A 15,108-nucleotide genomic window follows, 5' to 3' on the forward strand; every position below is an offset into this window, starting at 1 on the left:
CGTCTTATCCCTGATCAATTTAGTCCTACTCTTTTTTTTCTTGTTCAATCGAGGAATCAATTTTTGACTCCATGATACAACTGGACAAAACAGAACAGGAAAAAAAACGAACAGTGATAGAACAGACTAGGGAAATAAGAACACTAGCAAAATAACGGAATAAAAGTAAAACGTTACATTATTACAAAGTATTATTAGAAAAAAACATTTTCTAAATACTTTCATTGTACTAAAATGCCTTTTTTTCAAAATTCATTAAAAACAAAAATTTCCGAAAAAGAAGTTTCAAGTTCGAGTTCAAGTTCCATTTATTTCCATAAAATCACAATAAGAAAAACAATATCCCAAAGGGCAAAATGGCTCGTTATTTGGGAAACGACATAGAATAAATAAATAATGTTAAAACTTGGCATCAACATACTAAACAACGCCTAAATATAAATCTATAAGGAAAAAAACTCACCGACAGTCCCCACGAAACAGTGACCCTCCTATCACCGGAAAATTAAAAACAATTTAAAATTGTCTACGTCATCGAGGATCCAACACCAACAAAACAACAACCCAAAAAAATTAAAACCATAAAACAACTAAAAATTATTTAATACTTACCTATGATAAAAAACTTTTCATCTGTCAAACAGTTCGTGGTAACAAACTGTATAGTAATCTCTTAAAGAAGCCAAGTGTTCGTGACTGCCGGATCTTAGCAGGAACCAAGTTCCAAGCACGCCCCATAGTCACTGCCAGACCGAAATCTGAACGAACCGAGGGAGTAGCCGGAATCATCACATCCTCAGAACTGTGTACAAATTTACTTTCCCTGCTAGTTTAAGTAGTCCAGAAAACAATTTTTTTTTTTCTTTTAAGAGTCCGCAGAAAATATTGATATACCAACGAAGATAGAGGTATAACATAAATACCTTTTATCTTAAAGAGATCAACAGGAGTGTGTCTAGTCGATTGGGGAATTCTTTTCGCTTTCTCATGAATATGTTGAACAGGAGCAAGTACAGAAGGAAATGTAGACACCCACACAGACGAACAGTTACATACATAAGGGTAAATGAGAGAGAAATATAAAAGAAAGAGGATTGGAAAGGAAATAAACGCTTTAATTTTCGGATGATTCGAGGTCCACGGAAAATTTTCACTCTTAATACTTGAACATGCCACTTAAACGATAGATTTAATAGAAAAGAACTTCCAGGAATCCCAAATATTGATCAGGGGGTGATTTATGGAGCCTCTTGGTGTACGAAGCTCAGTAATTGTGGAGCAGCTGAAACCTCTACCAGAAAAAATAAGAAGACACGACTTTTTTACATTTAAAGCTAGTTGATTTATGTCAAACCAATTGAGTATCTTCTTAGTCATTGGTTGAAGGTTTAGAATAAGGGATTATTCTTCAAGAGCCGCAGCGCCTAGAGTAGTTTCATCTGCAAATGCTACCAATTCTTCTCGACTATCATATGTGAACGCCGACGTAGTCTGAGAGCAAAATTTATGACACATTCCACAGCAAACATGGGTAATTGAGGTGTTAAAAAGTCGGTAGAGGTCGTTCACATAGATGAGGAAGAGGGTTTGCCTAAGAATAGGTCCTTGGGGTACTGCGTATTCAATTGGAATTTCCTTGTCTGTATCTTCCATGGCGATAGATCTGTCATTGAGGTATGAAGAGAACCAAGACAATGCTTACCCATGCACACCATAATGAGAAAGTTTACCAATGAGGATCTTGTGTGTAAGGCTGTCAAAAGCTTTCTTTACTTCAAGAAAATGGCTGTAGGAATAAGATTAGAATCTAAAGATCGTCGTATAAACTGAAGAAGTCTATTGCAAGCATGTTTTGTAGAATACTTTGCGCGAAACCCAAACTGATGCTGATGGAAAAAAAAAATTACTTCGAGAAATCTCACCTGACTTTTGAGCATTGGCCTTTCAAATATCTCAAAGAACACTGACAATGTGTCGCTGTTTTTTCTTTTCTTTTTTCTATCGCCGCAAGTGGGGTGCTGAAAAATTATAGAGAGATGTTTAAAGGCTCATTTGAAAGCAAATTCCTGTGTCTACGGTGTTTTTTATAAGTAACAAAACATAATATTAAAAATAAAGTAATTTTGAAAAACACTGAATCTTCACATGCAGGATGACATAGCACAAGAATGACGTCATCTATGATTGATTAACCATGAATTACATCATGCTAAAACTTAAAGGGATGCCATAATGTTGAGCATCCCTTTTGTATTGCCGTGATGACGTCATTTGTCGTGACGTCATATGCCATATAAAACAATACATAAGCTCAAGTCACCTCAGTATAGAAAGTTAAAGGCTAGAAAAAACATTTGTTAATGATGATTGTAACAAGATTAGAAAAAGAAGACAATCTTCAGGGTTTGAATGACGTGGAAAGAAGCATCAAGGGCCACAGAAGCGAACATAGTTTTAGTGCCGACCAGGATGATAAAAACTCCGATAATGAAGTTTTAGACAGTCTTCAAGATGTCGTCGTAGAACCAGAAAAACTGTCTGTGATCTGTGATTCTGTATACTTTAAACTACAAAACAAAGAAACAGCACATTCAGCTCCGTTTAAATTTGGGATTTTGGATACTATAAAAATAAGAGAAGAACTTGCCAAAGAAGGAATTTTTTATTTTCAAGGCCTACAAAATGACGGAGATGGAAAATACGTAACTAGACAAGAAAGATCAAGAAGAAGTGGAGAAATTGATGGCCCTACTAGGCGAGAACATGGACGTAGTTACAGTAAAAGTCCTCTAAGACCCCGACATGAACCAAGTGAGCATCTCAAACGCAAGCAACAAATGAATCAGTTACGTTATGATGTTTTGAACGATTTAGAAGAAAGCAGGAAAGACTCAAGTAATGAAAAAAGTGGTTATGCCTTCCAAGGTGATGAAAATCAAATAAAAAGGCATGTAAGTAGACGAGAGAGGACCAGTTCAGGACAAGATGGTGTAACTGATAGCTCTACTAGGCGAGAGTATAGGCGTAGTTATAGCAGAACCCGGCAACAATACCGATATGAGTCCAATGACCAGTTTTATAAGCCACATTATGATCGACGGAGAAAATATGATTACTACAAACACTATGGATATATGTTTGAATTTTATGAGAAGTTTGGATATAACCGAAATATAAAAATGACAAAAAATTTCGGAGAGCACAAAAGGTATAGGTATATATTTCCGATTCGTAGTCTTAGAGGGGCTTATCACAGAAAGGTGTCAACCCCAAGGTATAGAGATCGAGTGCGAGGAAGGAGAGAAGAGAATATGGGTATATCAAAAGATTTCAAGCAAAAAAATGAGCAAAGAAAGAAAAGAGCGAGAGACTACAACGAAAATAATGATGAAGAAAAAAGAATTAGCCACAGTGATTATCAACGTGAACCAAGAGTGAAAAAAAGAAGAACAGAAGATTCTGACGAAGCTAATTATAAGAAATCTTTTGACAGGCCAAATTATGATCTAAGAATCAGTCCAGATTTGAAACTCAGTGACTCTTGTAGCAAAGGAAACATTAGAAAGCGACACAAAACAGAGGTAAGTAAATGTGAAAGGAGAAGTAATGAAAATAGAAGGCAAAAGACAGAAGAGACAAAGACGCTCAACACAAAGAAGAAACAGGATGAAGGTTTAACTGAATCTGATCTCATATTTAAGAAAATGCTAGAAGAGGCAAGAATCAAAGTATAATTCTTACCCCGTCGGTGGGGGTTATTGCTGGTATTTGTTTATTTATATTAATTTATTTATTGGAGCTTAAAGTTAGCGTTGGTGTTTGAAGTGGAAGTTTGAAGGGTTTTTAGCTTTGATTTTTCTAAATTTGTCTGTAAATAAAATGATATTTCCAAAATAGACAATCTTATATTTAGGTCAATAAAAATAGTTTCAGAAGGTTACAATTAGCCTTAATTGTAAAGTTAAGTAGAAGTTAATTTGTTTTGGTTTTCGGTTTTTCACTATAAATCACCGTCTATTCGGGTCGTCTTCGTCTTCCTGTTTGTCTATATTTATTTCCCATTAGCTTGTACAATTAAGATTAAGCAAAATAGCAGTTACTAATCCTAAATCAGTTTCAAATGGCGACTCTTTCTCACTTGAGACTATTTTCAAAATCAGCTTGTAAGTTGTCGGTTACTATGGGCTGAAGTTCGCTCTATACAAGGCTAATGGTACCACTGCTGCAACCATGACAGAATATGATAGCAAAATAAAATTCAATTTCTGACTAAAACTGCATCTTCGCATACAAGATCGTTAAAACACATACCTTTTGAAAAGTTACTTTTCTGGGGCATGATGTCACATTTCAGTGACTCCGTTATTAAAGCTAAAACCAGACATTGCAAGTCCTATAAAATACTGAAAAGAAGTCTTGTTAACTATAGATTGTTTCGCAAGTTGCAAATGCTTTGAATTCATTGGTCTTTTAGTACGAGCTTGTCCCATACAATCGAAGAGCCTATTATTTCTGAGGTAACGATAGATGGAACTGACTGATGGACTAAAGAACAAAAAACTGAAAATGGACAACTTTCCTCAATTACCAGTTTTCCATGCTCTAGCCATTAATGAAAACTAATGAAAAACCACTATTCAGTTAATTTGATATATACATAAAAATTTGGAATACTCACCATAAGGCATCGAAACAAGTTATGTAGGAACACAGGCGCCTCCAGATTGTTTTGATCCATTTTTTTGCCTATATTCTTCTTCTTCTACCCTCAACTCTTCCTGTGAAGAAGCTTCTTCCTACAAAAGGAAACTGTTAGATGAAATATTGCTCATGCACAGTGTTACCACCCGATGAAAAAAATCATTAGATTTTAGTGATTTTCTTCAGTATTCTAGTGATTTATGTGCTTATTCAGTGATTTTTATTAGGCAACATAAAAATCACTAGAAATAGTGATAAATCAATAGGGGTGGTAACCCTGTTTATGTATCCGCTTATTAACTTGAAATTCATCCTAAATCGGTTCAGTGTAACTGTCGGATTAATTTGGACATATCCCCACTTTTTATCACCATCATCGTGCATTGAGAAATTTTCAAAGTTAAATATTACACTTCCCAAAAAAGAACTACAAAAATCTTTCAATTTCATTAAAGAAAAATCCATTTATAAACTTTCGCCTAAAAATTTGTCTTTAGTGTTGTGAATTTTCAATAAAAGAGATGCAACAGCTGATGACAGCAAGGATAGAGGAATTTAGTAACACTTACTCTGCTTTTTCGTTCTGAAACGTAATTAAATAAAAAAAAAACAAGTTTTTTTAACTGAAAGTAAGGAGTGACATTAAAACTTAAAACGAACAGAAATTATTCTGTATATGAAAGGGGCTGTCCCCTCCTCAACGCCTCGCTCTTTACGCTAAAGTTTTATATTGTTTTAAAAAATAAAGTTGTGAGACAGAGTCAAACTTTAGCGTAAAGGGCGAGGCGTTGCGGAGGGGACCGCCCCTTTAATATACGGAATAATTTCTGTTCGTTTTTAGTTTTAATGTCGCTCCTGACTTTCAGTTAAAATAACTTTTTTTTATAATTAATTTCTGAACGTTTTTAAATTAATGCAGGTTTTGATTTTGGCTCACCGTACATGAATAATTAAAACACAGTTTACATATTAATTTTACTTTTTTTGGTTAAATGGCTTACTGGCTTACTTTTTTTGGTTAAATGGCTTAATACCTCGCTCTTTACTCTAAAGTTCAATTTTTTTTCCAATTCTTTAAGAATGACCCCTTAATCACAAAGGCCGTTAGTTAGAATAAATAGCTCTTATGAAAGTACTAAAAAAAAACTTTAGCGTAAAGAGCGAGGTATTGACTAGAGGGCGAACCGAATCATACAGGTAATAATTTCTGTTCGTTTCAAGTTCTGATCTTGCTCCTTACTTTCAGTTGAAAAACTTTTTTTTTTAATTTCTGGTCGTTTTTTTTAAATAATGCTGGGAAATCTGGCGCCCCCTTCATAGCAGTGTCCCTTCCCCTATGAAAACTTCCTCCATGGAAAGATCCTCCCTCGTAACCCCCGACCCAACCTCAACCCCCACTACCAGAAAAAAATCCCTAGTGAAACGTCTGTATACTTCCCAATAACCAATACTAGTACGCAAACACTGAGCAAATTTCTTAACTTTCAGCCCTTCCCCCGGGGACTTATGGGGATTAATTATCCTCAAAGACATAGTTATTATATTTTTCGACCATGCTGAACAAAATGGCTATCGCAAAATTTTGATCGGGTGACTTTGGGAAAAACAATGAGCCAGGGGGGAGGGGGGCCTAGTTGCCCTCCATTTTTTTGTCACTTTAAAAGTTCACTAGAACTCTTAATTTCCATTCGAATGAGCCCTCCCGCGATATTCTAGGACCACTGGATCGATACGATCACCCCTGGAAAAAAAATAAATAAACACGAATCCGTGATCTTTCTTCTGGCAAAAAATACAAAATTCCACATTTTTTTGCAGATATGAGCTTGAAACCTCTACTATAGGGTTCTCTGATACACTGAATCTGATGGTGGGGTTTTCATTAAAGTTCTGTGACTTTCAGGGGGTGTTTCCCCCTTTTTTCGAATATCAGGCAAATTTTCTAAGTTACGTTACTTTTAATGGGTAAATTTGAACTTTATAAAGCTTATACATCTGAAATCAGAATAATAATTTGATTCTCTTTATGCATCTTTTGATCAATCTGATTCATCTGATCTATTTGTATCAAAATTCCGTTTTTTAGAGTTTCTGTTACTATTGAGCCGGGTCGCTCCTTACTTACGGTTCGTCGCCACGAACTAATTGATATGTAGGCTACACATCGAAACTGAATTGTAGGCAAAATATTGCTTTTTATGGAGTAAGTGGGGTACTATTAGTTTTCGTTAATATTGGGAAATTCTGCTTCAAGTTTGCGAATAGAACTCTCCATTTCAACACTTCGTTTTTTACGTCTTGTTTAATTCTAAATTCTTCTTTATATTTATACCATTTTGACCACTCTTTAAGAAGAGGGTTTAAAGGATTTATTTGTTCTCATCAGATAGCTTGATATCTTGACAAAATAGCCGAAAAAAAAAATTTGTACTGTTGGTGAGGATTCGAGAATACTTTACCCTGTCACCTCGCAGACAGCATCAATATTCGCTTTGATTGACAGTTTTAGTTACCAGTTAATGGTGCCACACCCCCCCCCCTCAAACTGCACCGCTGCGTGGATGCTTACCCTAAGTTGCATTTTTTTTCTGTTGGTTGAACATAAACAATATATTTATAAACAGTAATACTAATTCGTTCTAGGCCTGACTTCTTGTCTTAGGTAAATTCCCTAATTTCCGATGAATTATATTTCAGAACCAACCAGGGGTCACACCCTCCTTATATACTTGTCACGTGATGACATACCTGTCTTGCTCTTATTCCTGTCAAAGCGTATTTTCCGGCATTCCCATACTGCTAGGGCCCTCTGGTTGAGTAAGGAAAAACCACATTGGGTAATGTGGATGTTGGAATGTAATGTATGTACCGCCATCATTTCCGTCCAGCTAAAGGTTAGCGACCTTTCTAGCCAGTTTTTGTCGCACCCGTTTCTTCTGTTCAGCTTTAAGTATTAGGCACCTATTTGCATATGTTACATCTGACATAAAATTGCTCCAAAAAAATAAATAAAAAATCTAGTTTCAGCTGGAGCGCTCTACAGGAGCTAAGATTTTTGCCTTTTGTGCTTATTTTTTCTTTAGTAATTTATTTTTTCTTACATTTCAGTTATATTTATTTTTCTTAACTAAAGAATGTTTTTGTGTCTAGTACGTGTGATAGGTTAATCTTGTTTGTTTATGGGCAAATTTCCTAGCTGATTCAGGTGTTTCATACACCGAAAAAATTATGATATACTAAACTTAGTTTAAAAAGGAACAGAGAAATATTACCATTTAAAATCATTGAAAACAAAGCTGTTAGTAGGATATTCTCCCCCTCCTATAAATTTTCCGGTGAGGCTCATGATCATGATGCAACCTCTAATGAGGGAGCAACCTCTAATGCTTCGGCCATTCAGTAAAAGAAAAACCCATAGCATTCTCTCTCTCCCTCTCTCTCTCTCTCTCTCTCTCTCTCTGACACTCTCTCTCTCTCACACACTCTCTCTCTCTCTCTCTCTCTCTCTCTCTCTCTCTCTCTCTCTCTCTCTCTCTCTCTCTCTCTCTCTCTCTCTCTCTCTCTCTCTCTCTCTCTCTCTCTCTCTCTCTCTCTCTCTCTCTCTCTCTCATTCTTTCCTTCTCTTTAATGCCTTTCTTTTCTCACTGCATAACAAAGAGACTTGGATATAGTATCATTTGTGTAATTTTTTATCTTGCAATCAACTGCAACCCTCTATCGCTCATCCTAATAAATTCTTTTATAATCGAAAAAAACGAGGTCCCTATCTTTAAAAGTTTCAATGGACATGTGTTTGTGGTTGAAAAAGCGAATATTAAACATTCTAATAATATTCTTTCAGGTTGATTCACTGGTACTTATTTTACCTCATATGATACCCACAAGTAGAATTGTCCGGCTTTATGATTCTCATTCTCAAGAAGGAAGAGAAAGAGCTTGCCTGACTCTCTGTCGGCAAAAAACTGCAGCCTCTTTGAAATTCTCAGTCTCGGAAGAAGCTGCACAAAACTTTGAAGTAAGTGTTCCTCAGAAAGTTGACTGACGATTGTATTTTAAAATAATTTTTTTGTGAATTTTATAATAAATATTACCCTTCGTTTGTTAATGATTGATTTGGGCTTAATTTTTCATTCTGTAAGAGTATTCATTCATTACTAAATTATCCAAGAACAATTAACATAGGTGAGAAACATAATTTCTAACTTCTGGTAAAACATAATTCGATGCCTCGACGAGGTAGCAGTGTATTTTTTAGCGATTTTAGTACTTTGTATACTTAAAAAATGTTTGGTTTTTCCTTTATTTTTGTTCTTTTTTCTGCTCGCTGCTAAAATTTGACTCTTCTATGAATACCCAAAAAGCAAAATAAAAGAAAGGGAAGTAACTTCAAGCAGGTTAGTTTGCTCTGAAACCAACATGTCGTACTCAAAACTAAAGGATGCATTTGAGTCAATCCAAAATCCAATTACTTTGCTCCAAGAGCCTTCCTTGCGGGAACGTTCACCCGCGGATGAATAGTAAATACTGATATTGTCTGGCTCAAAAGTAAATGCTGCATTTGTGATCTTTCGAAAACCAGTTACTGTGCTCCAAGATTCCCCCCCCTCCCCTCTTTTCTTCGGGAATATTTGCATATGCGTAATTCTATACTCTCAGTATTTCAATATTCAGAATATCATCATTATTCAACAAAGTCTATTTGAATTAATTTCATGTATTTTAAACCAAACTAACACCTGTCTATTAAGCTACATGCTTTGGTCTTTGCAATTTTTCTCAGTCAAATCCTGAAAAAGTGTTCATATGATAAACGTTAAGAGTCTTATTCTTGCTTTCTTGTAATATTACAAAAATGTCAAAAGCGCCATTTGTTATTTGGATATGCAGATATATGGTGCTTGATGTAAGAACTTGGGAAATATATTGCGTTGTTTTTCCATGCCCTCTGGATATAGAAATTTTCTAGATTTTAGAAGTAAGTTGCTGCTGTTGTCAAAATAAAACATAATAATTAATTTCTTTATTTGTATAAAAAAATAACATAGAAATATTGATTTTATAAAGTTTGATTCGGGAAAACTCGATGAGGTAATTGCCTTTTAACAAAGACTTTGCCACATTATTAAATACGATCACTAGATTACTTAAGCGGCAGAAAATAAGATATGAGTTTGATCATAACTTTTAGAACGGTGGGAATTTAGGGAATATTAAATTGGGATCGTTCGTTTCACTTTGTAAAGGTAATATGCCAGATTGTGGTTCGTCTAGTCCATTTCCTCGAAGTGGGAATATAGGTACTCTTCGCAGGGGCTGCCTCGTTGTAGCTGCGTTAACTGGTGCGGGAGTAACTACAGGTGGTGGGGCTTGAGGAAGAACTTGCTGTTGGGGTAATGGCGCCTGCTGCGGCTGAGCTGGTACTGGAGGTGAAGCAGCTGGCTGTGTTACCGGTATCGTTTGTGGCTGGGCCACATTAATCGTTTGCTGTGGTGTTGCTGGTGGTGCAGCCATAGATGGCGTAGGACCGGCAACTAGCTGCTGGGAAACCTGTTGAGTATTCCCTGTAATGGCATTTTGCTGCAGGACGGTTTGCGGAGCTGCTTGTACTGCAGGTGCCTATAAAATAAATTAACAACAGTATCTATCTTGAAACTTACTGGAAAAATTTGACCTTTCAAAAAAAAGCTTAATTGAAGAAATTAATTAAAGAAATGCCGCTGTGTGGACTGTTTTGAGTTAAACCGACCATAAGTGGCTATAGAGAGTGGTGTAATGCTTAGGGACGCCTGGGAAAGTTTTTTTTTAATGACTCAAAGCCTAGTATGGACCAGAAGCAAAATTGATTAAATCTTTTAATTAAATAGTAAGTAGATAAAATTAGAGAAAACTAAAAGAGGTACCCTGTGGGTTTTGACTTAATGTATTAATCATAGGAATAGATCATACGAAACTATTACTTTAAAAGCGTACCCAATAGGGGTAAGTATAATCGTGTTGCCCTCGGTAAGCTCTGTTCTACCTTTTCTGATAATTCAGCTCTTTACCTCTCTTGCCTTTACCCAGTTTTTAAGAAAATAATATATCAGATATTCAATCTTTTTATTTCCGATATTGTAAATGGCTTCTTTTCCCTTCTGAAGCCTATTGCTGATTCTAGGTAGGAGCAAAAGGCTAGCTAAGCCTGGAAATTTCCACGGTGGTGGTGGGCATCCAGGCAATGAGGCTTGACCCTCCGTCCCTAGGCAGCATAGGAAATCCGCTAGCGCACCCCAAAGTTGTGAAGGGTGTAAACATCACTGAGCTCCACGCCGAGCAAGGTGATGGCCAACGCGCTTCGGGTGACCGCAAGACTGGGGACCTTGTGGTGTACCTTATCCCCAAGAAACGCTCAATGGTGATGACAAATATAATGATGAAAGTTTGGCTACGGCATCCCCGGTATTATGCGATGCGACGAGAATGGCGCTCTCGTCGAAAAGTATGCTAGCTACCGTCCTATCAAGCAGACAAGGCCTGAATATCAGCTGTTGGAACCTGTGCTCGATTTAATGTTCATTGACATAAGCTATTGTAGCTGATGAATTTGATCTTTATAACCTTGATATTCTTTGCGTTTCTGAGACGAGACTAAATGGACGTAACATCTTGACCCTTGAATCCTCGGCTGGGAAGGTGGTCTCTTTTTATAACTCGGGACCATTAGATGGATCTGTCCAATCAGGATTAGGTATCCTGTTGTCCCACAAAGCAGTCACTGGGCTCATCAAATATGAACCTGTGTCTGAGACAATCGTACGGGCAAGAATTAAAGGTCGCACGAACAATCTGACTATCCTTAGCGTTTACGCCCCAATAAGAGATGCCACTGCACAGCAAAAAGATCAGTTTTACAGTGACCTGCAGACAGTCATTGATAATATTCCCTGGAAAGATATCCTCCTAATTGGAGGTGACTTCAATGCCAGAATCGGGGGAAAGCTGAATAACTCGGAAAAGGCGATCGGCAAGCACGGCCTCGGAGACAGGTGCACAAATGGAAACAGGCTTTTGCTGTTCACAATGCAGAACAATCTCGCTGTGGCTAACACCTGGTTTAGACACAAGCCGTGGCATACGTATACATGGGAATGTATACGTAGACGTGTTGAAGCTGAAAGTAGATGAGTGCCGAGGAGCATTTGTCCTTGAACTCTCAAACCGCTTCGCTGTCCTTCAAGATGCCACCGATGAGGCAACCCCGACTGATCAGTGCCCCAACTGCCCCAAGATAAAGATTGAGAAGAATTGGAGAAAATTCAAGGACCACATCAATGAAGCTGCCTCAAACATACTTGAGTTTGTCAAGCGTAAAACCAAGAAATGGATCTAAAAAAAGACACTCAAACTCTCTGCCAAGAAAAAGAAATGACCAACAAGAAGTGCTACGACAAGAATGTCACAAATCGGCAAGAGCTGACAAAAATGCCTACTGGTCTAATGTTGCCAGTGATATGAAAAGAGCTGCATCACGGAACGATACACGGAAACTCTTTCAGATACTTGGAGAATGCACTGGGAAGAAGAAGCAAACTACCAACCCCTCGCTCTAGGCGAAGGATGGGAAAATACTCACAAGCAGCGAGGAGCGTATCGAAAGATGGCGAGTTCACTTCCAAGAGCTATTGAGACCAGAAGACAATAGTAATCAAAAGCAACCACTTACAGCACCGCAGAGCCCCCCCCCCCCCTCCCCGCACAACCAGGCTTATGAAAATGTAGGTACGGACCCACCCTCAAGGGATGAAGTAATTAAGGCGATCCAAGTTTTGAAAAACCATAAAAGCCCAGGAATAGATGGGATTCCTACCAAGCTACTGAAAGCTCTCCCCGAGGTGGCAGTGGATGAACTTCAGAGCGTGATAAACGAAGGCTGGGACAATGAATACATCCCAGATGACTGGAAGACCTCAATAATTGTCCCTATATTCAAAAAAGGAGACCGAATGGACTGCAAAAACTACTGAGGTATATCCCCATTGCGGCCAAGCTGTTCGCAGTCATACTTTTAAATAGATTCAGCGACACCAGAAACAGCCGAACTCGACCCAACCAAGCGGGATTCAGGCCGGTCATGGGTTGCTGTGACCAGATTTTTAGCCTGCGACAGATACTTGAACACCGGTTTAAACACCAGCAAGAAACAATCCAATTCTTCATAGACTTCATTATCGCGTTTCATTCGATCCATCGTGATTCAATATTGGTATCAATGAAAGAGGACAGTGTATCAGACAAGATCATAAATCTGCTCAAGGCATACTATGCTGGAACAAAGGCCCGGGTAAGAGTCGATGCCGATCTTTCAGATCTTGTCCTGATCGAGGAAGGTGTAGGCCTACGTCAAGGCTGTGTCCTTTCACTAACTTTGTTCAACTTCGTCATCGATTGGATCCTCAGGGTCCTGGACAAGTATAAAGGCGTTGCAGTGAACCCGTCCCTCTCCGTCACAGATCTTGACTATGCTGACGATGTGGACATGCTTGCTGAACCCGTTGCAGAAGCCCAGGCTATGATAACTGACGTGGCAGTCAGGGCACTTTCGACTGGTCTCCAAATAAGCCTACCGAAAACAAGATCTATGCAAACAGATGGGATGGATGAAACCCCTGTGACCCTAAATGGAGATCAGATCGAGAACTTCCAGTTGTTCAAAAACCTCGGATCGATGGTAAACCGTGCCGGCGAATCTTCACAATAAATCCAGAGCCGCATATCGTCAGCCTGGAGTGTCTTCCTTCAACTACGGAAGTATCTCTGGAAGCGGAGCGAAATATCGCCACACACAAAGCTCCGAGTGTATGAAGCCATGGTTCTCTCTGTCCTCCTCTATGGATGTGAAACGTGGTCACTTAAAGCAGCCGAAGCGTTGAGCTTGAATATATTCAGCCGCAAATGTCAGCGCTATATCCTGGGTATCCGCCTCTCAGATAGAATCTCGAACGAAGAAGTAAGGAGAAGGTGTGGGGATCGCCCACTTGTCTCTGACATTGTTAAGCACAGGAGACTGATATGATTTGGCCAAACACTGCGCAGACCAGATGACGACCAGACCAGATATAAGCAAAAAATGTCTCAAATGTCTACCATTACTGGCATGGAAGAAGAGGGCAGGAGGCAAAAAGAAGACGTGGCTAGCAACAGTTAAGTCTGATCTGGAGCCAATCGGAGGATTCCGAAAATACGGCCGTCGTCGGGATCGCCAATGGCTGGAAATTGTGGAGCCTGCCACCCTCGAGCGAAACCTATGGAAGGAGACATGTCGTCATCTACTGGGCGCCACGATGAGTCTGGATGCGGCTTGAACGTGCAAAAAGTACAAGTAAGTACAAGTAATGGCTTCTTTATCTTCCTCTTTGATGTCGGAATCGGAAAATAGTGGAAAAGTTTCACCTGCCAATCATGAGCTTATTTATTATGAGATACTGATTTACACAATAGGCTGTCGGTAACGGCGAATCGGCGATTGTCGCCTTATCATGGTTTGATCCTAATATTTTAGTATTGTTTTCTTGTGATTTTTGCTGTTGTAAGTTTTTCATTAACGTTTTACTCCATGGTCTATCTTCTTGGTGTGGCTTGTTCATAAGTAGATATTGTTATATTTATAGGAAAATTAATTTAAAAACTTTTTCCACAAAATAAGTTTTTCAAAGAAAAGTAGAGAACTCCATTAAACAAAAAATGAGCAAAAATAAAGTCAAATAATTTACCAAGCATGAAACTACCACAAATCAGCATCGATAAATAAATGAAACCCAAAATGAACAGAGATTATATTAAATAACCGAGTCAAACTCAAAACGAGCAGAAATTAACATAAGTTGGGCTCAAAACCCCTATGCCTTCCCAAGGCCAGAACATTACACTTTACTGAAAAAATATAAATGCTTTTTACTTCTATAACTTTAATAAATCAAATAATATTAACATTTTGATTACTAAATATCAGCATATGTATATTAAAAGACAATGCACATTCATTTGTTTTTTTTTTCAGTAAAGTGAATCTGCTTACTTTCTTTGATAGCTTGGATACACTTACGCTATTTTAACTTGGTTAAATTTTAAAAGCAGAAGTAGCCCCGAAAGTTTGAACATAATACCCTCAGTCGTTCAGGGATACTCAAGGATATTGCTGAGATGCCTTATTGGGAATTAGCATCAACAGAGTGCATTTTTATTTAATCTTAAGGCAACATTTAGTTTTTAAACATAAAGGCAAATTGAAGGGTGGGCGTGGGAGGGGGACTAGTTGCCCTCCAATCACTTTCGACTATTAAAAAGGGCATGATCCCTTTCTATTTTCAATCGAATGAGCCGTTTCCGAAGTTCCTACGACAACCTCTTCGATACGAAGTGCCCTGGTCT

The 15,108-nt window shown here is 38.0% G+C and overlaps 2 protein-coding genes across 4 annotated transcripts in view; one reads left to right on the forward strand and one right to left on the reverse strand.

The window, feature by feature from the left end:
* The window catches only part of MED24 (mediator complex subunit 24), a 110,234-nt gene extending 101,433 nt beyond the window's left edge, over positions 1-8,801 (forward strand). For all 3 annotated transcript variants that reach the window (XM_089089405.1, XM_089089406.1, XM_089089407.1), the window contains exon 19: positions 8,543-8,801. In XM_089089405.1, coding sequence (XP_088945531.1) covers positions 8,543-8,743 — 201 coding nt within the window. In that variant the 3' untranslated portion in view covers positions 8,744-8,801. The remainder of the gene's footprint in view (positions 1-8,542) is intronic.
* A 905-nt stretch (positions 8,802-9,706) lies between these two features.
* LOC148951931 (uncharacterized) overlaps positions 9,707-15,108 on the reverse strand; it is a 35,466-nt gene continuing 30,064 nt past the window's right edge. Inside the window, exon 4 of the mRNA XM_089089412.1 lies at positions 9,707-10,317. Coding sequence (XP_088945538.1) covers positions 9,886-10,317 — 432 coding nt within the window. The 3' untranslated portion in view covers positions 9,707-9,885. The remainder of the gene's footprint in view (positions 10,318-15,108) is intronic.

This window comes from Artemia sp. Qi Xiang Cuo, chromosome 5 (genome assembly GCF_049724085.1).
Source record: "Artemia sp. Qi Xiang Cuo chromosome 5, ASM4972408v1, whole genome shotgun sequence".
Lineage (NCBI taxonomy): Eukaryota > Metazoa > Arthropoda > Branchiopoda > Anostraca > Artemiidae > Artemia > Artemia sp. Qi Xiang Cuo.